We start from the raw sequence: 24,437 nt of genomic DNA, 5'->3' as shown, positions 1-24,437 counted from the left end.
TTATCAATTTTTGTTTTATTCTCTAATCTCCATCATCATATGTATTGATTGCATTATAAGATTAAAAGAGAAGGTGCACAATATATTTGGAAAATCAAAGTCGTGAACTGCAAGATTGCTAACTTATTTCGTCCCTTACATCGTACTTCGTATATGATAGTAGATCAAAAGGTTGAGATTATCATTTGTTCTTGGCTTGAGGCTCGGCGTTATATAACTTATTCCTTGGCATGTTGGTAAGAGGATGATAATCATGAGCTAAGAATGAGGTATAATCTTTATTATTTATTTTTCTATGGTCCCCTACAGTGGGAATTGGCCCGTATGTGGTATGGTTCAAGGTGTTTTCTAGTTATTGAGAGTATTCAAGTTTTTATACTTGTTGGTTTATTTATTCGAATTACCCATGTCCAAGGCTAGGTATAAAACAAAGAGCGTGACACACTTATTGGTTATAAGTTAATTGAGTGAAGGTTCATATTATTATTCGAGGTTGAGTTGATAAAGGTTATTTTCAGAGTACAATGTGTAATGTAGTTTGAACTACATTGTTTAATTGAGCTAGTAATGTTGATTATTTTGTTATACTCTGTATTCTGATATGCGGAGATTACTCAGCTTTTTGTTGACGAGTGTGTTGTTTTGTTGTGCTATTTGTGTTTGCGGCCATATCTTTTTCTTATGGTGGCCCTGCGACGGTCTATTTTGGAATTTGTCCTTAATGGTGAGCAGTCAAGATTGTTTAAGTAGGTTTATCAAGCGATCGTATCTAAAGGAGCTCAAGTGATCGATTAGTGTTTTTATAACAAGTTTGTAAAGTTGTATAAATAGCTCACTTAGATTTATTGGGTTGTATTATTGAGATTTTATAAGCCTTAGCACTTCACAAGTTGTCGAGTGTGGCGGTAATACCTCCGATTTAGGTGGTAGCAAAGTAAAAAAAAACTTTAAATCAATAGCAAATGTGAGGACGGGTGTTTTCCTAGGTAGCAAATATCAAAATTTCCAAAAACTTTTAAAAGATTTTTTGTAACAAAATAATGCATTTTTTTTTTTTTTAACAAAATTTCCTAAATTATACTCCGGAATATAGAATTTTTTTTTTTTTTCGAGAAAATACTCCGTAATATAGATAGAGCTTGGTTTAAAGTTTGAATCCGACTTCATTTTTAATCACTTTCCCAACAAAATCAATCTGAAAAAAAAGGGCGACGTTCACTTTCATCCTGTACATCTGTACATGCCAGCTTCGTTCTCCTAAGAGGAGAGAGAAACTAACCTGATAACAGAGAACATCAATGGCTTCTTCTTCATAATCATCATCTTCTTCCTCTGCACTCCTCCATTAACCCTACTTCACTACTTCTTCATCGATCTCAATTTCATCCTTTTTCATAATTCTCCAATTCGTAATTCAATCAGCTAATTTCAATCTTCATCATCAATTTCAATCATACCTTCTCCAATTCCTCTCCAGATGGCCCCTTTTCCTTCGGAAAATGGCGTCGATGGCGACGATGAAAGAGAGGAGGAAGAAGAAGATGAAGAAGAAGAATTATCAGAAGATGAAGAAGCAACAGCTTCTGACGAAGAAGAACCGAAGCTCAAGTATCAGAGAATGGGGGGCAGTTTATCTTCTTTGTTATCGACCGATGCTGCTACTTGTATCGCTGTTTCTGAACGTATGATCGCGCTTGGTACTCATTGTGGTGCCGTTTATTTGCTTGATTTTCTCGGAAATCAGGTATTTCCTATGATCTCAATCTTTCTTAATTTTCCCCAATTTTGTGCTTTAATCGGTTTAAGGGATAGTGTGGAATTTTTTTGATTTTAATCGGTTTTGGAATTGGATAATGAGTTGAATTCAGCATTTGTTTTTGTTTTTCGTGTCGAATTTAGCATTTTAGTATCGAATTTAGCATGCTTCTAATATTCTCAAATTAGGTTGTTTGCTCATTGTGTAAAATTGACTAACTTGTTCTATTATTGTCATAGCATAGTTACTTGTAAATTACTAGAATGACCTAGAAATTTAGGACGATTGGTGCAAGATTGATTTTTACAGAACGATGCACATTGAATTGTACTATGTTTTAATCAATAATTCGCAAAATTTCGGGTGGGTGGTCTTGGGTGTTTTTTTTCATCTGAACTGTGTTGCAGTTCATCTGCTTCAAGAAGAGGAAAAAAAAAAAAGAAAAAAGAGAAATAGGTACCGAGAAGGTCATGTCGGTGTTGCTATTCAAATAATAATCCTCCTAGAAGTCTAGAGCAAGGGGGTAATACAATTAATTAATGAGTGTTTGTAGTTTTCCCTCTCGCGAAGTATTTGCTGCATTTGCTTGAATTTGCTTAATGGTGTGTTCTTTTTCTAATAATGGAGATTCATGTCTAACTTTACATTAGAAACTTGCTATATGTCCATGGCATTGAGTTTTCTTTTTATTGCATCTAACATAGATGCGTTATGCTGTAATCATCTTGGATTGACATGATGAGAATTTGGTGACCTAGGTACTCCTCTCCCCCTTCCTCTCATCCTCAAACAAAACAAACCCTCTATTTTTTTTTTTTTTGAAGACGCAAACTCTCTTATATCGTGAAAGCCACTTGTATACATATCTAATTTTTGGAGTTTCAGGTCAATAAACTTTTTTCCTAGGAATTTTTTTTACGAGGGTAATCTACACCCCTGTCATATTTAACACTAACACTTGGACCCATGTCACCATAGTAATCTTGTAAGGATATCGCCCGAAGCGGGGTATCCAATGTGCCATGATCATTATTACCGTAAATGGATTGTTTGAACTTCACAATATAAGGATGGTGACAATTTACCGTGTAATTTTGATTAAGTCAATAGTATTTGAGAACCAAAGATGGTGAATTAATCAGCTCCATCGTAAATGGACTTTATGAAGTTCATAATCTGACTAGAAGTAATCATAACTGTAGATCTCTCTCCCTTTTAATTTTCTTGCCCCTTTTACACATGCTGCCATGCTGGGTGATGGTGAGAGATGTTTTGGTACTCAAGAGGCTTCTCTTTGTTACTTGCTACTTTGCTTTCTGTTTAAATAGTATCTATCTTGCTTGAGATAGAAAATCCAGATTAAATCAATCAATCAATCAATCAATCAAAGCCTTAATCCCAAAAGTGGGGTCGGCTAACATGAACCAAATTTGATTATTCCGTGTAGTCATCAACATAAATCTTTCTCCTCCATCCCTTACGATCCAAAACTTCATCCTCACGTAAATCCATGCACTTCATATCCTTCCTCACTCCTTCCAACCAAGTCATCTTTGGTCTCCCTCTTCCTCGTTTAATCCCTCCATGGTCCCACTCTTCCACTCTTCGCACCGGTGCACCCTCGGGTCTCCGTCTTACATGTCCAAACCAACGCAGACGATTTTCCCTTAATTTATCTACAATGTCCGCCACACCTACTTTCTTGCGAATAACCTCATTTCTGATTCTATCTCTTAAAGTGTTTCCACACATCCACCTTAACATGCGCATTTCCGTAACCTCCATCTTTTTAATATGCTCTTTCTTAGAAGCCCAACATTCTGTACCATAGAGCAACACTGGTCTTATGGCAGTCCTGTAGAATTTTCCCTTCAACTTTAAGGGAATGCTGCGGTCGCATAACACTCCCGTGGCCGCTCTCCATTTAAGCCACCCTGACTTAATCCTGTGGGTCACGTCTTGATCAATGTCACCATTCTTCTGGATGATCGACCCTAGGTACTTAAAACATTCACTCATGGTCAAATCCTTTCCATCCAAACTCACCACTTCATTGCTTGTCCCCCTCTGAGTGCCAAAACGACATACCAAATATTCAGTCTTACTCCGACTTAGCTTAAACCCTCTAGATTCCAACCTTTGCCTCCATTGCTCCAACTTGACATTAACCCCATCCTTAGTCTCATCCACCAAAACGATATCATCTGCGAACAGCATACACCATGGAACCTCATCTTGAATTGGTCTAGTTAATTCATCTAGAACCGTTGCAAAAAGAAAAGGGCTTAATGCAGACCCTTGATGCAATCCGATTGTAATAGGGAAATCTTTTGTCAACCCTCCGCATGTCCTCACATTTGTTGACACATCCCGATACATATCCTTAACTAGGTCTACATACCTTCGTGGGATACCTTTCTTCAACATTGCCCACCAAAGTATCTCTCTTGGCACCTTGTCATATGCCTTCTCTAAATCAATAAAGACCATATGAAGATCTTTCTTCTTTACCCTATAAAACTCCATCATTTGTCTTATCAAATGGATTGCCTCCATAGTAGATCTCCCAGGCATAAAACCAAATTGGTTATCTGAAATGCTTGTGCATGCCCTCAACCTTTGTTCAATCACCCTTTCCCACAACTTCATAGTATGGCTCATAAGCTTAATTCCTCGATAGTTAGAACAATCTTGAGCGTCTCCTTTGTTTTTATAAACCGGGACCAAGGTGCTCTTCCTCCAATCTTGTGGGATCCTTGTAGCCGTCCATATCTTGTTGAAAAGGTTTGTTAACCAATCAATACCAATCTTACCCAAACACCTCCACACCTCTATCGGTACCCCATCAGGGCCAACCGCCTTCTTAGGTTTCATCTTCCTCAGTGCAATCTCCACCTCTACTCTCCTAATCCTTCGCACATACTCCATGTTGATTTCTTCATCACTCATAGAGGTATCTCCTATCACAACTCCATTACTTCCATTAAATAATTCATCGAAGTACCCCTTCCACCTGTCCTTGATGCCCTCCTCTTGCACTAGGACCATTTGGTTCTTATCTTTGACACACTTCACCATGCCAATATCCTTCCTTGCCTCTTGTCTTCTCTTTGCCATCTTATAAATGATCCTTTCTCCCTCCTTGGAATCAAGCTTTTCATAAACCTCCTGATATGCCTTTTCTTTTGCTTGGCGAACAGCTGCCTTTGCCTTGCTCTTAGCCTCCTTATACGCTGCAAAGGTTTCATCACTCCTACATTTTCCTAAGGCTTGATAGCATTCCCTTTTTTGCTTAATTACTGCTTTCACCTCTTCATTCCACCACGAAGTATCTCTCTGTACCGAAGTTCTTCCCCTTACTTCCCCTAAGACCTCTTTGGCCACTCTTAGGAAACAGTTCTTCATTCGTAACCAAGTCATGTCCGGATCCACCTCTCCATCCCAATCCGCTTCTTCAATTACCTTTTCTGTAAAAACCTTAGCTTTTGCATCCCTTAGGGTCCACCATCTTATCCTTGGTTCTTCTTGTCTAACTTTTTTCTTCGCCTTCTCTTTCAGACGAATAGTCATTACCAATAGCCGGTGTTGGGTGACCACACTCTCCCCTGGGATAACCTTACAGTTTATGCAACTTTGTCTATCTATGCTCCTTGTGAGCAGGAAGTCTATTTGAGTTGCATTTGCTCCATTCCGAAAAGTTATCAAGTGTGAATCCCTCTTCTTAAACCAAGTATTAGCCAAAATTAAATCATATGATTGGGCAAAATCCATAATAGCTTCACCACCGGCGTCCCTCTGCCCATACCCAAAGCCTCCATGGACACTCTCATAGCCATCTCGGCTCGCCCCAACGTGCCCATTTAGATCCCCTCCAATATAAGAGTGGTGGACACCCTGCACCACCTCGTCTAGGTCCTCCCAAAATTGTCGTTTCTCTTCTGCATCTAAACCCACTTGGGGAGCATAAGCACTGATAACATTCACAATCTCCTTGCCACATAGCAACTTCAGCCTTATCAACCTATCGTTCTTCCGATAGACCTCGATCACCTCTTTTGCCAACCTCTCATCGAGAACCACACCAACTCCGTTCCTAGCTCCACCATTCCTTGTTCTGTGGCTCGTTTCTTGCCCAACATACCATACCTTATACCCCAAAACCAAGCCTCGAGCTCCTTCTCCTGTCCATCTTGTCTCTTGGAGGCACATGATGTTCACGCGTCGTCTTTTCATTACTTCTACCAATTCTGCTGATTTTCCCGTAAGAGACCCCACATTCCAAGAACCAATCCGCAAACTAAATTCTTTTCTCCCACGCTCCCTCCTGATCCCAACTCCAAGCCCTTGATTATTTGACACCACAATTGGGCAATATGGCGCGTCGCTTCTGGGCGACGACCTAGCAACCCTTACATACTTATCACTGCACCCGGGTCTGGGAAGTGCAGCGCGTCGCTCAGTAGGGAACGCCCCAATGGCACGCCCTTGCTCATTTGACACCACACTCGGGCAATGTGGCGCGTCGCTTCTGGGCGACGACCTAGCAACCCTTGCATACTTATCACTACACCCGGGTCTAGGAAGTGCAGCGCGTCGCTGAGTAGGGAACGCCCCCACGAAAATATCTGTTTGGCTCATGTCATGGGATGTGACGAAGTTTTATACTGGCTGTCACTGGCCTACCGTAACCCTCCTCCTTTATCCAGGCTTGGGACTGGCAGCGGGAAACCCACTGGCGGGAAACCCACTGGCGGAGTTAAAATCCAGATTAAATATTGAAGAATTTTCAATTCTAAAGGACTTGATTGGCTTTTACAGGTAAAGGAATTTCATGCACACAAGGCTGCTGTAAATGACCTTAATTTTGATATAGATGGCGAATATATTGGGAGTTGTTCTGATGATGGATCAATTGTTATAAGCAGTCTCTTTACTGACGAAAAACGCAAATTCGAGTATCATAGACCAATGAAGGCAATAGCTCTCGATCCTGATTATGCAAGAAAATCATTAAAAAGATTTGTGGCTGGAGGATTAGCTGGTCAATTAATATTCTACGCTAAGAAGTGGTTTGGTTATCAGGAGCAGGTTTGGAGTTGTTTTTTTGGCTTATGATAGTTACAGTTAATGAATTGATGCATTTTTGATTTGTTTTATGCTTACTCTGATTTTAGGTATTGCACTCTGGCGAGGGTCCAATACATGCAGTGGCATGGAGGACGAGTTTCATTGCTTGGGCTAATGATGCAGGTGTGAAGGTTTATGACACTGCCAATGATCAGCGCGTGACTTTTATTGAGAGACCGCGAGGAAGTCCACATCCTGAGCTCTTGCTCCCGCACCTAGTTTGGCAGGTTGTCATCGAACTATTATTACTTTCAGTACTTAGCATGATAAAAATACTTGCTAGTTTCAATCTAGGCCTGTTTATTTGTGTCCCAACTTTTGACTTCATGCTTTTTCTTACTAAAATTAGCTGAATTCAGGATGATGCACTTCTGATTATTGGTTGGGGCACATCAGTGAAGATTGCTTCTTTAAGGGGAAATCAGAATGTAGGAGCCAATGGGTCCTACAAGCCTGTTTATGTATCAAGCTCAAACCAGGTGGATATTGTTGCATCTTTCCAGACAAACTATTATATATCCGGCATTGCTCCATTTGGTGAATGTTTGGCTATTCTAGCCTATGTCCCTGGAGAGGAAGATGGAGAGAAGGACTTTAGTAGTACAGCTCCATCACGTCAGGTATTTCTTCTTGATGGATCTGGATCTTTGAGTACTTTTAAGTGTCTGATGTTGATATTGTTTTGGTTGCTTAATGCCTGTCATTTAAAACTGCTGGTACTTGTTTTAAGATCTTGGGCTTCTAGGGAGAGGTTGTACAGAGATCTCTTTACTGTATTAGATCTTGATCGGGATTTGGTCGGTTGTGGAGTATTTTAGGTGTGAAGTCACGAGGTAGCACACATAAGTACTGATAATGTTGATGGAGGGAGGACTTTTGTAACTTTCTCTGTGAAAAATTGTGATCAGATTGATAGTGCTTTGTGCAGCAGATCTATTTAACAGTTGTATTTACATCATGGTTTCACACAACACAGAAATGTAAATCATATATTAAGCTAAACTCCTGAATAAACACTGTCTTGGTATTTTTTTTAGCAATTGTCCTAGTGGTTTATGAAAGTAAGAACAGAAGATATAATTAAACTGTACATTAATATTGTCTGGAAAGACACACTCATTTTCATCAATGGAGTGTATGGTACGCTGAAAAGGGTGCTTAAAATTGTTGTAGTAGCTATTAACTTCTTGTTGTTATGCTAATACAAAGTAGTTAATAAATGGAAATTCAGTTACTTTAATGATTAAAATTGTATTGTCTAGTTACTGCTGAACAGATATTTTTTTTTCAAAATAACATGGACATATTTCTCATCCATGGAGCTATTCTCTTTTTCTGTATGCTTATGAAGTTAACAGTTTCATAAGTTTACCATTGGGTTTGTAGTGCTTTACTGTCTTTTTATATTTCTGCTAATCAGTCTTGGATCAAGGCCAGTGATATGCTTGATGTTTTTGGCTCTCTAATCAGGCTAATGCGCAGAGGCCAGAAGTACGCATTGTTACATGGACTAATGATGAGCTGGCAACTGACGCTTTACCAGTTCATGGTTTTGAACATTATAAAGCAAAAGACTACTGTCTCTCACACACTCCTCTATCAGGTTTAGTTTATTAAGTCTTTTATCATCCACAATTATTCTTCTTTTCTATTTTCTTGTCCTTTTTTTTTTTGGGTAAGGGAAGAAGGGAGTTATTGGTGGAGGCTCCCTGTTAAGGACTTAAGTAGCTGGGAGGGGGACTGTTCATGCCTTTTATTTGGCTTGAGTATGCATGCCTTTACATTTTTTTATTGGACTTCTAAGAATTATTATTATTACAGGGAGCAACTATACTAATGGTCGATGGGCTGCAGGTGATGAGCCACTATACTATGTTGTATCCCCAAAAGACATAGTAATTGCAAAACCAAGGTTAGTTTATTATACCACCTCCTTCCCTGTGTTTTACATTCTTCACATCTTCTCTTTCATCTGTTGTTTATTTATATCTGATGTTAGATTGATGTAAGTGTTTTTTTTTCCTCCTTTCTCTTTTCTTTTTGCTTCTTCCCCTTTATGGCGATCAACTTGTGTTTAATTGAATGAAAATGGTACAAAATGAAGAAAGCTAGAAGATGCAGATAGTTGGGTGTAATGGGTTTTCTAACTAGCTGCTAAGATGGTAGCATATGAAGACAATACTTCTTAGTTAGTGTTTGGCAAAGCTATTGGAACTGTTGGAAGACTGTTTTTGGAGCTTTGAGGAAACTGATTGTCTTTTCTTTCCTTTTGAGGAAATTCTATTTCCTTATATGCTACCAGAAACAGACTTCCAACAACGTTTCTGGTAGCATATGAAGAAACAGATTCTACCCAACGGTATGGTCTAGCTAAGGGGTGACTTTGTATTTTCTGATTTGTTCAATTCCTTTTGTGCTCTTTGTTTCTATAGACTAATATGACATTGAAATCTGGGAAAAAGAAATCCTATTTCCTAAATCTTTTCTGCTTTACCCCAATTTGCTTAAAAGTTGTCTTATTTACTCGTGGATGCATAAAAGAACATCCGTGAGAACAGGTGCGCTATATGAGCCTTTGAAGTGCACGGAATGATTGGTCACAAGCTATCTGGTGGAGAAGAGTATTGGTAAGGTTCAGCTTGGTTTGATTAGAAGTCTGGAGTTTGAGATTGGTTTAATCCACTATGTCCTTGGCTTGGCTACATATGAATGAGTTTGAGCAGTAATTTGAGCTGAATTTCCTCTTTATCTGGGCCTATGTAGTGATTTGGGCAAGATATTTTCTTTTTATGTCATACCTTGATGAAAAAGAGGAGAGACAGAGGGATCAAGGGATTGATGAAAAAGAAGAGAGAGAAAGTGGGAGCATGGATGCTCTCAGGGAAGAGTACATAGATAGAGAGGGCAGGTGGCTGTCTAAAGTGGACAGTTGGGGCTTGTTTGATGATGCTGAGGGGACAATGTTGTTAATGGGAAAGAGGGGCTGATTGGGCAGCAGTGAGGAGGGTGAATTGGTGAAAGGAGAGAAGGTCAAAGATGGGGCAGTGGTGGATCTATATACAATGAATTCTAGTGAGGTACCTTTGTGCTGGAGATGGTGGTGGGCCATAGTGATGAAGGGAGGGGGTGAAAATGGAGTGTTGTAATGGCCAAAGCCCAAAGGGATTATAAAGGGGATTTAAGTGAAAATCAGCTGAAAGACTAATTTTTTCTGCGACTTTTTTATTTTTATTTTTTATTGGACAGATTCGGAAAGTCATCCCAAAAGTTGGGGCTATTCCTAATTAATTGAAAGTTGGGATTGTTTAAAGTAGGCTGACAAATTGACAATAGTTGGGATTATTATTTTCAAATTTTAATTGTTTTTTCTTATTAAATGAGCCACTTCCAAGCTCAAGCTTGGTATGTTTATACTCCCTCCGTCCCCGAAACTTCGACCCTTTTGGGTTGATTTCGCGGTTATTAAGAAATTTAAATAAAAAGAAATAAAAACATATTGGAAAGATAAATTTACATGGGGTTTGTAAAAAAGTAGAGAGATAAAAGTATTAAAATGCATGAAAAAACCAAATTTTATATGGGAAAGCTAATTTTGCACATGTAAATTGGTGGGTATTTTAATGCAAATGGTCAATCATTTTGGGACTAAAATTAGGCCAAAAGGGTCGAAGTTTTGGGGACGGAGGGAGTACATGAGTTTGGCTTGGCCCACTGCATAACATGTAAGTCCGTATGTATGATCTGCAAGTGGGTTTTAAAATTTGAATAATTACTCTAAGCTAATCCAAACTATAAGTAAAAGTAGAAAATTTACACAAGTTTGTACTCAGGGTTCATACTTTGCTAGTTTTTTGGATCAAATTTTAGTCTAAGGATGTTCTGTCCTCAAATGAAGTAGGAAGTTGATTTGCTGATTCTTTCTAAGGGAGGGCAAAACTCGGAATGGCAAATTAAACTTTTGAATTGCTCTGGGCATTGACATTTACAAACTAGGAAAATGTGGAGGGCTCTTCAGTGAGGAATTTGCAGTAGATTTTCCCGGGGTTACAAATGTCATATATGCTATGGATGATCTAGTGGATGGCCTTTATTGTAAAATTATGTCTGCTTTGTTCAATATCTCCTTTGAAGAAGATTGTAAAATGGAGGGCCTTTATTGCTTGCAAGTAATACTGCTTTGAAGTTGACCTCTTTGATTCCCGTTGCAGTGCTTGGTGCATTTCAATAGTTGCTATATGCATTGTATTTCAATTAGGAAAGATCAAGAAATAATTTGAACTAGTTTAGACTTTTATGTCAATGTAATTTAAGCTACTTGTTGAATCATATCAGACAAAATTTTGGTATAGAATAGAACTTCGAGACATTATTGCTCTTTGGGCTATGTGCTCTCCTGATTGCTCTTTGGGCTATGTGCTCTCCTGATTGCGCTTTGGGCTATGTGCTCTCCTGATTGCTTGATACTTCATCTGACAGTAGTAGGTTGCCAGGATTCAGTAATAGCCAATCAAGATTTAATAGGCATCCTGTTTCTGCTTTGTGCTGTTGAAAAGTGAAGGGGAACCCAGTTAAGGAGGACCCTACAAAAACGTCTTCTACCTCTCTATGTTGCCTTATGTTTTTTTTTTTTTTTTTTTTTTTTTTTTTTTTTTTTTTTCCCTTCTTTTTTACAAGTTATTTCTCTATCATCCCATAACTGAATTAAATTAGTATTTAGCTGATATGATTTATGGCTATTTACAAGGGATGCTGAAGATCATATCAATTGGCTTCTTGAACATGGATGGTATGACAAAGCTCTCGCCGAAGTTGAGGCAACACATGGACGAAAAGAACTTTTCGAAGAGGTTGGTCTTCCCTTCGCAGATTATATAGTATTATGTGATTTTCTGGAGTGGTATTTACCTATCTAGCATATCTAGGCCCATTGCAGTTTAATTGGCCTATTTGCAAGGAAAGTCTCCTAAAGCAAAGGAGTCTTGTATTTGATGGCTTCAGAGTTCAATGTGCCCTCCCCCCACCTCCCACCCCCCCCCCCCCCCCCCCATTCCCTCCTTGACCTCCGCCACATCTTTCCTCTAACACATTCCCACATCCATCATAAAAATATACCTAGGAGACCATGTTACCAGTTTTGTCTTTGAGATCTGAACTGCATTGTCTATGAATTTTTTTTCCCTCCTTTTTCTTTAGATAAATCTCGTGTTCCCTTTTTCCTCCCTGTATCTCATGCTCTCCACAGAGTCTATAGTCTCCGCACTGCCTTTACACTTTTCTTCTTTCCCTAGCAAATGCTATTAATCTTGGATGTGTTATATTTTCTGTCTATAAGATTTTTTACCTTGTAAGTCCTACAATTATACCATTGGTGGGTTGCTGCTGAACCTGTGCATGTCAAAAAAAAGAAATCATATTTGATGTTGAGGATAGAATTTACCTTGGAAGGAGGAATGCCACAATGCGAGGCTGTGTTGAGACAAGTAGGTGCATTATTGAAGATTTGAAGCGTCTATCCTCCAATTGTCTGCAATAAAGGCTATCTTACACTAGGAATGTTTACGTCTTTAAGCCAAGGGAAAGATGATTCCTTTTGCCATTATCCTCAATAGTAAGCCAGCATTTGTCTGTATTTTCTGTAAGTCTCAAGTGTTACCATGTCATGACAAAAGCTGAAGCTTTCCATAGGGCTGTTCAAGTTGTGCCCTATACTTGCCAATTCACTTACCTTGAATATTTTTGGGGCTTTTGTTGTTTCCTTCACAAGCTGTTCTCCTTGTCATTACGTTTCATGTGTCCTTGTTCTTGTGAAACCACTGAATTGCAGTAGTGTAATCTCAGAGTTGTTGATGAAATCTTATTGTGAATTTTTTTTGTTGATTTCGACTTTCTGCTTCTGGTGTATGTTTTTATCTTAGTAGCTTTTGTAAGATTCTGAAACTAGAGCCCTGGAAGCACTTTCTGTCTGTTTCTTGCAAGCATTGGACTGTCTGTTCAATACAAAAACAGTTCTGTCTTATATTTAGCATGTATACATTGATTATCAGAAATTCCCATGTGTTCGAGGTTGACTTTTTTTGACATCTAGTTTCACTGTTAAGCTCTTGTGATTTCCTTATATTATATTAACAGGTGGGATCAAGGTATCTTGAGCATTTACTTGCTGAGAAAAGATATGGTGAAGCTGCAGCTTTATGTCCCAAATTGCTGCAAGGGTCTGCTTCAGCATGGGAAAGGTAACTATGGTTTCACTATATTACATTGTGCTACTTTTTTTCCCTTGGTACTGAGGGTTGGTTTCTCTTCATAGATGGATTATTCGCTTTGCTCAGCTTCGTCAGCTACCAGCTTTAGCCCGTTACATGCCAACTGAGAACCCTAAGCTCAGTGATACTTTATATGAGGTTTGTTGTGCCACAAAATTTGCTGCAATGTTGATATGATTTCCATGTACTAGAGATTTTACCTTTGTTATGATCCAGCTTGCCCTAGTGGCTCTTGCAATGAATCCTGCGTACCACAAGGATTTCTTATCAGCTGTGAAGTCATGGCCACGATCAATTTACTCTGCCCTGACTGTTTTGTCAGAGATAGAGCCTCAGCTTAGAGCTTCTTTAATGACTGACGATCTGAAAGAGGTCATTCTCTTTGTTCTTGCTCTCTGTTTTCGAATATTATGCTTTCCTCATATGGTGTGTTTCATTCTTATTGTTACTAATAAATAATGCCAAATATCCAGGCATTGGCAGAGCTATACGTGAGAACTGGGCAAAATGAGAAAGCATTTTCATTCTTTGCTGATGTAAGTGTGTAGATCTATATATTTTTTTCCCAAGCCTATTTGCAGATATGCTGAACATGCAACATTGTGCTGTAATGATGCTCATTGCGCCTCTTTTTGCAGCTTTTGAAACCAGAAGTTTTCGACTTCATTGAGAGGCATAACTTGCATGCTGCTGTTCGTGAAAAGGTACAGTAATGTAATCATGAGCTTTGGTATTGACTTTGAGTCCCACTGTGTATTTTGTTTGGTTATGATTGTCTTTTGACATAGGAAGGCATTACTATTTTTGTAATTCCACCATACATGTGCTGTAGACATTTTCACTGATGCACAATTTTCATATGACTTTGTAGTCAACTAGTCATAGATCCCTGGATATTTGCATATTGCTACTTAAAGCTTTCTTTTGTTTATCACAGGTTGTCCAACTGATGATGCTTGACACCAAACGTGCAACATCCTTGCTGATCCAGCAAAGGGATCTGATTACCCCACCTGATGTAGTGTCGCAGCTTTTAAAGGCTGGAGATAAGTGTGATTCCAGATACTTTTTGTATCTGTACTTGCATGCTCTATTTGAGGCCAGTCCTCATGCTGGAAGGGATTTTCATGATATGCAGGTATTGTAGAGATCATGGACATAATTTCAAAATCTGATTTCCTTAGCTAGCTTAGTTCAAAATTTTTCTTAAGGATGCTTAAGCCTTAGAAGCTTTCTGTTTGAATCCAACTCACCATTTTATGTTTTAATGCATTCTTAGACATTTTCTAAAGTTTTTTAGGCTTCAAATAGAATTATTATGTTACTGCCAATCTAGTGTTCATTAGGCAATTATTGTAATTTCTAAGCTCTTAGGGAGTAATTATTAGGGAATGAGAAGCAAAGCTTCCTATCCTGTGTTGCCTTCCTTCAGTGCTTGTGCTATTTTATTGGCCCTGCTTGTGCCTGCTGTGCGCTCTCAAGCTCCCCAATCGACGCTCGTCTTTGCTCTTATTGCTGATAAGTAAGAATGTGCCTTCTATAATCAGGCGCCACATAAGCCCCCTTTCCTCACACGGGTGGCACCTTTGCTGACTGATAGGAAAGAGTGCGCCTTATGATATGGTGTCAAAACACTCGGGTCGTGTTTATATTAAATTTGGCGATTATGCTACTTTCTCCGTTAAATATTAATTGCAACAAAGGGGTATTACTTGTGACATATAAAATATTCCTTTGTTGCAATTAGCATTTAACAGAGGAAGTATTAAGTTTGGTTCACCTTTTTTTTTCTCCCCTTTTTCTTGGGATTTGGGGAATGAATTTATGGTAGCAGAATCTATACCAAGAAACTTTAAACCCCGACCTTGCTCAGCCTCTTTACCAGGATTTCATTTATGAATCATGATTGTCAGATTGTTGCTCTACTGTCCTTTTTCTTGGGATTTGGGGAATGAATTTAAGGTAGCAGAATCTACACCAGGAAACTTTAGACCCCGACCTTGCTCAGCCTCTTCACCAGGAGTTCACTTATGAATCATGATTGTCAGATTGTTGCTCTACAGTCCTTTAGCCAGGTTTAGTTGTCTTGCTAAGTAGATTTTGCTCTCTGCATTTCAGGATGTTTGCATTTTTAGTCACTATACAATTTCAAATTTCTAGTTGACTCATGCATTCATGTTCTTCTGTTAGAGCATTAGAGCATATTTCTCTGTATTGTAGTTTGGACTTCTTGAGCTTCTGTCATTATTTATTTATTTATTTATTTTGTAATTTTTTGCTAATAGGTGGAGCTATATGCAGATTATGATACAAAAATGCTACTTACTTTCCTTCGTAGCAGTCAACATTATACACTGGAGAAGGTATGCAGATTCAATTAAGCAGTTAATTCAAATATTTAGAACGTCAGAGTTGGTATTAAAGTATTTAGTTCTTGTTGAATACAGGCCTATGATCTTTGTGTGAGAAAAGGTCTCCTGAAAGAGAAAGCATTCATTCTTGGAAGAATGGGAAATTCAAAACAAGCCCTTGCTGTTATCATCAATGAATTAGGTGATATGGAAGAGGTAATTATCTTTCATCAGATATTGCAGTTTGCTATTTATGTTTGACAATTAATATATGTATGTGTGCGGGTGTCAGGGTGTGTGTCCGGGTCGTATTCATGTGGGTGCTTGCGTTCTTATTGTTTGCAGGCTTTAGAGTTTGCTAGCATGCAGAACGATGATGACATTTGGGAAGAATTGATCAAGCAATCTACCCAGAGGCCTGAAATGGTATAAAATTGTTGTATTCCTTCCCCTAAACCATTTATACGGGAAACAATCATTGTCTCTGTTTTTCACATGCTTGCCTTTTCCTGTTTGCAGGTTGGAATGTTGCTGGAACATACTGTTGGCAACCTTGATCCTCTTCATATTGTAAATGTTGTGCCCGATGGACTGGAAATACCTAGGTTAGTACTGTTATGTCCTTGTAGTACTTGTAAATGTAGATGTACATTCGATATAAAGGCCCTTTCTGATCTTCCTTGTGCTGATGGTTTTCAGACTGCATTTCGTGTCAATCATTGTTTGTCTTTAGTAAGCTCTATCTGTCTTTTCCTCTCTGAATGTTGGAATATCATCCACTCATTTTAGTCTCTTCGACTTCAGCATCATATGCAACTTCCCATTTCCCATCTCCAAATATCTTAAAATTCAAAACTTGCCTTCTTGAATTTTCTCCCGCTTCTTATCCTCAGGCCACCTTTCTGTGACTTCTAAATAATCCGAGTGTTGGATAGGCTAAACATTCAACATTTTCTCCACACTTCCATGCTCCATAACTTCCAAGGCCATCTTTGAAAATCTGCACTTAACTGATCTTGCAGTATCATCACAGACTTTGTACTTTAGGCATCTGTAACCACATTCGTCTTTCCTTCGTGATACTGAATTTCAGATCTTATTATAATATCGCCAAATCTTTAAGACACATTATACAAATGTTACTCGGACTCGTCTCTAAGTGTCGTGTCCGACAAGGTGTCGAAGTGTCCGACATCTCAATCCTAAATTTTGGTCGACACTTCGACACGGTCAAGGGAGTGTCTTGACTAATATTTAGGATACGGCTACTGTATAAAGTGTCCAAAAACATTTAATCCGACACTTAAAAATAAAAAATAGATAAAAGTCATAAAACTGAATTTTTGATTAATTTTTATTTGGGTTTTAAATTTAATTATTATAATTTATTATGACCTTTTATCCAAATACAGTACCTTTTTTTTTTTTTTTTTGAAAAAATCCAAGTACAGTACCTAGTTACCTAGGAGTACTTATTACTACAAAGCTTATTTGTGTACAACAATTTAAAAGGCCATCTGTTATAGCCACTTAGCCAGTGACTAGTGGCCCACTACTGTCCCACCAACTTTATAAAATTATAAAATAAAAAAAATAAACCTTCTAAACCCATTACATAAAATCTACACGTGCTACTCTTTACAGCTGTCAAACAATGTACTTTCTCTCTCTTCTTTTAGTTCAGATCTAAGAACTCATCGGTTTTAATTAGGGGTGGCAAAATCTGACCCGACTCGAACCCGACCTGAAAATAACGGGTTAGGGTTGAGATTTTCAACCCGATTTCATAAATGGGTTGACACGAATCCGACCTGAAATTAAATGGGTTAGATTAAGGTTGAAATTTTCAACCCGAAAATGACCCATATAACCCGAAAAAATAATAAATCGGTAGGTAGACTAAATTTTTCTACAAAAACCTTGAAGTAAAGCATGGCCCAAGCCTAAAATATGAATCATAAACCATTAAACCTAAATGCCTAACATTGTTCAGCCGTGCCGCACTCTAACTCACTTTCTTTCTCTCCTTTATTTTCCTTTATTTTCTTTCTCTTTAACTCTCAATTTCTCAAGGAAGAGTCATGGTCTGCTACTCTTGTTGGGTCACTTGGTTGCTCCGCCAATCAACCTCCAATGTATTTGATCCTCAAGCTTCAGTCTTAATTAGTACTCTGAAAATTAGTATTAGACTATTAGTTGATCTTCAATGTACATGCATAATCATCACTCGTTACTACTATTATGGGGTTTCTTTTAATATATTTTATTTATCTTTTTCTTTATACATATTGATGAGAAATTATTATGGAGTTCATGCAAATTTACTATACAACTATCATTAATAGAACTATATGGTGAGTTCATCTTGACAGCCACTTGTTTGGCCTTTTTTTGTTACAAATGTGACCCAAATTTTCACTTGTATTACAATTGTGTTTTTGATTAATTCTTTATTGTGAGAATGATATGGATTGAATTGTTGTTTTTTGAAAAATCATGTTGTTTGGATAATTAGGTTGTTCAGGTTGGCCAACCCCCAACCCAATAAAAATCAACCCGATTTAAAGTTTAAAACCCAAAATAGAAAAAACAAAAATCAGGTCAAAGTGGGTCAGTTTCAGGTTGACACGAACCTGAAAATATTAGGTTCAGGTTGGGTTTTTCAACCCGAAAACTTAAATGGATCAGGTTCGGGTTGGGGGGTAGCTGACCCAAAATTAGCTGACCTGAACACGAACCTGACCCGACCTGATCTGTTTGCCAGCCCTAGTTTTAATGGCGTTTCCTCATTCCTTTTCCCTTTTCCCTTTCTTTTTGTCTAAAAATTGGGTGATTCTTCTGAAATGTAACCAAATTTTTGCAAACACTTCTTTGTTCTTTCATTCAACAGCCAGCCACCACAAATAGCAACCACAACTTGTCGGCGATCTTTTCAATGTGCCGGAAAATACATCGGTGAAATCGGAATTTTCAGGCGACCAAAAGCCGTATACTAGTATACTTTTATTGTCTGTATGTGTCCTGCAATTCAGCAATTCACAAAATTTTGGTAGATTTTTGAATTAAACCCTAAAATTTTTAAATTACAAATCTTGATTATCTGAAATCGACACCTGTTTCAGACACTTTTTCGATCCCCGAGTCGACACTTTCCCGGAGCCATGTCAAGGGTCGTGTCGCGTGTCGTGTTGTGTCGACACGCGACACGCAACACGCATAGCCAAGGAAGTGTCGGAGTAACACATTATACTACATTATACCAGTCAATTCTAAGTCTTGCATTGGGTAATCCGCCTCATAGGGCCTCACCTGTCTTGATGCATATACAATTACCCTTCTATCTCGCATCAACTCACATCCCAATCCATACTTGTCGCATCACTATACAGACACATGTGCTCTCCCATATGGAAAAGCTAACAAAGTCATCCCATTTCCTTAGAAAGGCTTCCTGACTGCTCACATTCTAGAGTCACAAATTTAGATTTTTTCTTCATTAGATTTGTCATAGGCCTGGAAGTTTTTGAAAAGTCCTTTACAATCCTTCTTACAGCTTGAATCTTAGTTGGATCTCCATAACATGCCTCCTTTAAAATTATACTTCTTCCATTTCTTTATAGTTGCAACATACACTTTATCGCAGTATTTCAGAAAAGTGGACCTCACATGATATAATACACTTAAAATGGAATCAAGGGGTTGTTAGAAGTATACACAAGTGGGCAATGAGTTTAATTAAAGGTAATAGTACAATTTTCACCATAAAAACCTTCCTTTTATTGTGTGTTGCAATTATGGTGTCATTACCATTTAAGGCAACCTTCTTTATTTAAAGTCACACTTTGAGAGTATGAGATACAACTGATTTTCCATTAAAGTCATTGATACATCCCTCAAATGCCTCTCATGCTCTTTTTCACTACAGACTCATCCAAGTATGGTTGAAGAATCTTGTAAAGGTGGCGTTACTATGAACTCATAATGACCATAGCGCGTCCGGTTGAATATCGAATGTCTTTTTCCCACATTCTAAATTTATCACAATATTCCCCCTTTCCTACCTACTTAGCTAAACATTTATTCTTGGAGGTGGGTGTACTTGTTCTTGATGGTTACATTACTTAGTGCTCAACCTTAGACTCCTATTTTTTTCTTCACCAACAATATTGGTGCTTGCCTTGTTGAGGACTTTGGTCTTATATAATATTTTGCTAAGTAGTCATCTAGTTTAGACATTCACTTCATTCATATCAGCGGGAGCCATACAATATATAGATTTAGTAAAGGATCAAGTTCTAGGCATTAACTATGAGCTCGCTTAAAGTTGGATTACCTGAAATTTCTTCCCTTCCTTTTGGTAAGTCATTTTTAATCTTTTGGGGCCAACCAAGATCACCTTTGGGGTTTCACTATTGATTTACGCTTGGTATTCAACCAATTAATCCTTCTTTGAATCACATCTAGATCCTTCCTTTCAAATTCAACCATGTTGGAAGGAAATGTTGCCCTAGCTATTTAGGGAATCCACTACTATGCAACCTAGTATGGTTTAAAACTTCCTACACAGCAACGCAATATCTAATGAAACTGATAATGAACTCCCTAATCTAATACTTTCCACTAAAGTTTTAGAAATGAAAGAATGAGACGTTCTTGAATCAAATAAAATTATAGTAGGTTAAATACAAATAAGCAGAAGCATTTTACGCATCATCATAACTATTCATCTCGAATGCACAGCCCTTCCGCCCTTAGGCTGGCTCGTTCTAACTTGTTCCTAGTTTTGGAATTATCTCAGCTTACTGATTCAAGCCTTGCTCTCCATTATGAGGAACCTTGCTTGAGGACCAGGACCATTTTTATAGCACTCGTACTCACGGTGCCCTAATTTATGACTGAAACAAGTCCCCAAGTTTACCTTACAATCTCTTTCTGGATGTTTTTTTTGTCATACCTCTTGCAGTGAAAGACTCTCTCAGTATTTTCCCCATTTTTGTATCCATCTACTCTCTAATTGGGGTTATGATTGTCTCTCTCCACTTGAGTCACCATTCATTTTGGGTATCTTGTCATTCCCTTGGTGATTTTCATTTCTTTTCTTTTTTTTTTTTTTTTTTTTTTTTTTTTTTTTTTTTTTTTTTTTTTTCTTTTCCTCTCCATAGATATTCTCTTCATGCTCTCTTCCTTGAATCCCATTAAGATGGGTTGTTGTACCATACACCTAGTCCAGGGTCTAAGATTAGCACCTTCCTTGAAGAGTCAAGGTTGCTCCTCGCTCATACCTTTGGGATGTGATGGTCACAGTGGGTACCACCTTATCATTTATGGTCATTGTTCTCATTCTCAAGTTAGTAAACTCCTAGAACTTTTAGGCTGGTTAAAACTTAGTCCCTAAAGCTTCTTTGCATAAGAGCCTCCCTCCTTTGAGTTCACCACAAGTTAGCTTCTCCTCTCTCTGGACAATATATTGTATCAAACAATTTGTCTTAATCCATGAATCAGTTTTCTAGGCATCTGTGATGGATCCAAGTCAACCATTGTTGGTTTATTCGAGGCGGGAGAAAAGGCGGCAACAGCAAGCATAGGGAAGAAGCATTTCTTTACATCAAGACAAATTCAATTAAGAAGTATGAAGGGAGGAAGGGCAATCAACTTTAGTAATGCTTAGTTATGGTTTTTCTTATTTAGTAAAGTATTACATGTATTCTCCCTAAGGTCAACTTGTCCACTAGTATAAGAATTGTAGGAGGAACTTAGAGAAGATTATCCAGAAATTTGTAAGGTAAACACTAGAGAGTTACAACCTCAAGTTGCTTGGAGAGTTGTAGCCTCAAGCTACTCCCACTATCCTTTGTAACCTTTCGATTAATTATATGAGCAATCAGTCCTCCTTCTATTAAATTGAGTAAATATAGTTTGAGCAAAACCAGTCTATTACAGCATCATAGTCTTCTTTCCTAAGATAAAGGGGTGGTTTAATTGCATCCAATCTCTGAAGTACTTTATTAAGTGTTTAACGCAATTTAGTAATTACTCTAGCTGGCTATAACTAGGTTATTTCTTTTCACTATGTTGGTCGGTTGTTTGATATAACATTTGTACTTGTATCATTTCTTCTTTTATTTCCAGCTCTTTTTGAGCCATAATTTCTGAATAATAATATTGTACAGTAACCAAGTAATTGACGCAAGTAATCTAAGCTTAACCGATTAATTCAAATGATTGTTTAGTCACAATCAGGGAAAAAAAAAAGCTAAACTTGCTAATCATTTAACACTCAATTTATCCTTTAGAAATAAATAAAATCATCATACCGTTTTCCCAGCTTTATTTGAAGACAAACTAAACCACTTAAACAAAATCTAGCTATTCTTGCCAGCACTTTACATTATTAACAAATTAAAATAGAACAGTTCTAAGAGTGAGACATGCACTTAGTTCCTGTTATCATTTGTATCATATAAGGCCAAAGGGGCTGAATGAACCATGCCATTCAAAATCTGAGTAAGGAGCATTATTTTCTGGGCTCACTGGCTCGAAATAGGTACTCTTGGGTTCATGTAATACTTTAGGATGGCTAGGATATTAAGGATGATACTCTGCGCTTTTAGGTTCACTTGAAGCTGCAGATGGAGGAGTTTATGGAGTTACAAGCTGAAAAATATCTTTGTGTTGATTTAAAGCTAAAACGCTCTATGTATTGGTTGTAACCATAACTCTGTGTCTCCGCCTTTTCCCCTTTGCTGCTTCAATAATCTGTTGATTGATCGCAGTTGGTGGAGTATGGCAGATACTTGTTCCCTTTATTCTAGCTATGGCTTGGTTTAGTTGTAATGAGATGAAGGACCTAGATGTAAATTCGGAATGGATTGGTTGGGAATATGCCAAGCCACATCTATTGTGAAGCCCAAAAGTTGATCTTAGTTGGCTCAAATTGAATAAAAGTGACCTATTAAAATGAAGGGAAGAAAAAAGGCCTGAAGATCATGTCTGCACTACAATTGCAGTCTTGTTTTAAGGAAAGGATGTACACTATGGTTGTATAGTGTAAGATGGTAGAGATTAAAGAAGATAATGGTCGAGTATCCTTTCATGTGTAGTATTAACAAACATGCATGGTCAAAATGATGCAACTATAGTGAAACAAAGAAGTATATAAACTTATTTCAATTACCATCTTTTTTATTACTTATTAAATGGGTCATTAATGCTTAAGTTTGTGTTTTGCATGGTTCTGCACAATTACATACCTATTGAAGTTTTTTTAGGATTAGAGTAAAATCCATGTATAAACAAAAGTTATACAATTGTTTTGGTAAATTTGTATATGTGAGCTTGAGCTACTAGCATATCTTAAAATTAATTTTATACAGTTGCTCTACAACAAAAAAGCCAATATTATTATTATAGATACCTTAAAAGTACTTTGGTTTTTACTAATCTCTATTGTTGTTACTAATTCTCCGTAATGTAATTACAGGCTCAGGGATCGATTGGTCAAAATCATAACTGACTATAGAACTGAAACCTCACTCAGACATGGTTGTAATGATATTTTAAAGGTAATCCTTCAATTTAGTAGCCTGCTGTTTGAATCATCTTCAATTTGCACTGAAATTATTGGTTGTTTTGGTGGGAACAACAGGCTGATATCGTCAATCTTTTGGTTAAGTACTACAAAGAAGCAAGGCATGCGGTTTATATGAATAACACAGAGGATGAGGCTAGAACTAAGAGAGATGAAAAGAGGATGGAAGAGTCCTTTGCAAAACCACCAAGTTTTAAAAACATGGATTTGAAGTCCAAGACTAGGGTGGGAGGCAGATGTTGCATATGCTTTGATCCTTTTTCCATCCAAAATGTCTCGGTTGTCATTTTCTTTTGCTGTCATGCATATCACATGACTTGTTATATGGACTCAGTTAATACATATAGTGATGAGAATGAAGCTCAGGATGGTTCCCTTGATTCTGAGTATGATGAATTTGATGACGAAGAGAATGGTGAAAGTCAGTCAGACTCCTCTCGAATGCGGTGTATATTATGTACTAATGCAGCTAGATGACTAAAATGGTTTGATGAGGTGGTTTGTTGTATAAATTGTATCTTTTGCTATCTGTTTTATCTCATTTCTTTTTCTTATTCTTTTGTTTGTAACAGCAAGTTTCGAGATTGAGACTTGAGAGTGTGGGAGGCTGCTTTGCTTGTACAACGAGAGCATGGTTTTTTTGGGGTCATTGGAATTCCCGAGTCTATTTGTTTGTCAATTGATATTTTATCGATGGTCATTCATTGTAATAAACTTGTTTGATCATACTTAATCATATGTGCATATTTTGGATCTGCAATGGTGTTTTAACATCTTTTGTACAAACAAAGTCTTATTAACATTATCCTTAATTATGTTTTGATATAAAAAAAAAAAAAACCCCCTACTAAATGAATTTACTACTAGCTGTTATACTTTGTATATTATTACAAGTTTTTAGTTTTTTTTTTTTTTTTTTTTTTTCTTTGGATAGCAAATATATTAAGTTTTCAAAGGTAACATACTGATGTAACGCAAACGTTTTACACAAATTCTTATGTTAGCCACACTGTGTGGTAAGCCATAATAGGGGTTATTTTATTAGAGTTATAGGGGTTGCTCAGTTATACATGGGTTACTTTCTCTGGTTACTTGGTCAAAGTTACTATAAGCGACATTTGAAACACCTACTTAAGCATATTGGGAGTGTGTTTGACAATCATAGGAAGTGGGATTTGATGTTATATGATAGGAGACAATAAAAGTTGAGAGTCGTCAATAAATTTTTTAAGGAACTTGTAAACCGTTCATGGATCATTTAAGACAACCACGATAAGGGACACCGAAAGACAACAACGATTGATCCGTAAAGGTTACACCCCATTCATAATCCACGAGATTACGAACTTTAT

The 24,437-nt window shown here is 37.6% G+C and overlaps 1 protein-coding gene across 4 annotated transcripts; it reads left to right on the top strand.

Moving 5' to 3' along the window:
• The first annotated feature begins 1,180 nt into the window (after positions 1-1,180).
• On the top strand, positions 1,181-23,929 carry LOC145589595 (vacuolar protein sorting-associated protein 41 homolog). Of its 4 annotated transcripts, none has more exons than XM_081646237.1 (19): positions 1,181-1,744; positions 6,575-6,844; positions 6,931-7,110; positions 7,243-7,503; positions 8,354-8,486; positions 8,738-8,795; positions 11,628-11,730; positions 13,013-13,116; positions 13,191-13,284; positions 13,363-13,518; positions 13,620-13,682; positions 13,785-13,850; positions 14,084-14,284; positions 15,432-15,509; positions 15,594-15,713; positions 15,843-15,923; positions 16,017-16,102; positions 22,978-23,059; positions 23,143-23,929. In XM_081646237.1, exons 1-19 carry the CDS (start codon positions 1,478-1,480, stop codon positions 23,560-23,562), a joined length of 2,823 nt encoding a protein of 940 aa, XP_081502363.1. In that variant the 5' UTR covers positions 1,181-1,477; the 3' UTR covers positions 23,563-23,929. The 4 variants fall into 4 exon arrangements, with proteins under 4 accessions (XP_081502363.1, XP_081502362.1, XP_081502364.1 ...); XM_081646236.1 differs by having other exon boundaries at positions 8,705-8,795; positions 23,143-23,928; XM_081646238.1 differs by lacking the exon at positions 6,575-6,844 and having other exon boundaries at positions 8,705-8,795.
• The last annotated feature ends 508 nt before the right edge of the window (positions 23,930-24,437 follow it).

Source organism: Chenopodium album, chromosome 17, assembly GCF_948465745.1.
Source record: "Chenopodium album chromosome 17, dcCheAlbu1.1, whole genome shotgun sequence".
Lineage (NCBI taxonomy): Eukaryota > Viridiplantae > Streptophyta > Magnoliopsida > Caryophyllales > Amaranthaceae > Chenopodium > Chenopodium album.
The sequence above is the reverse complement of the archived record's forward strand: the minus strand, read 5'-3'. Positions and strand labels throughout refer to the sequence as shown.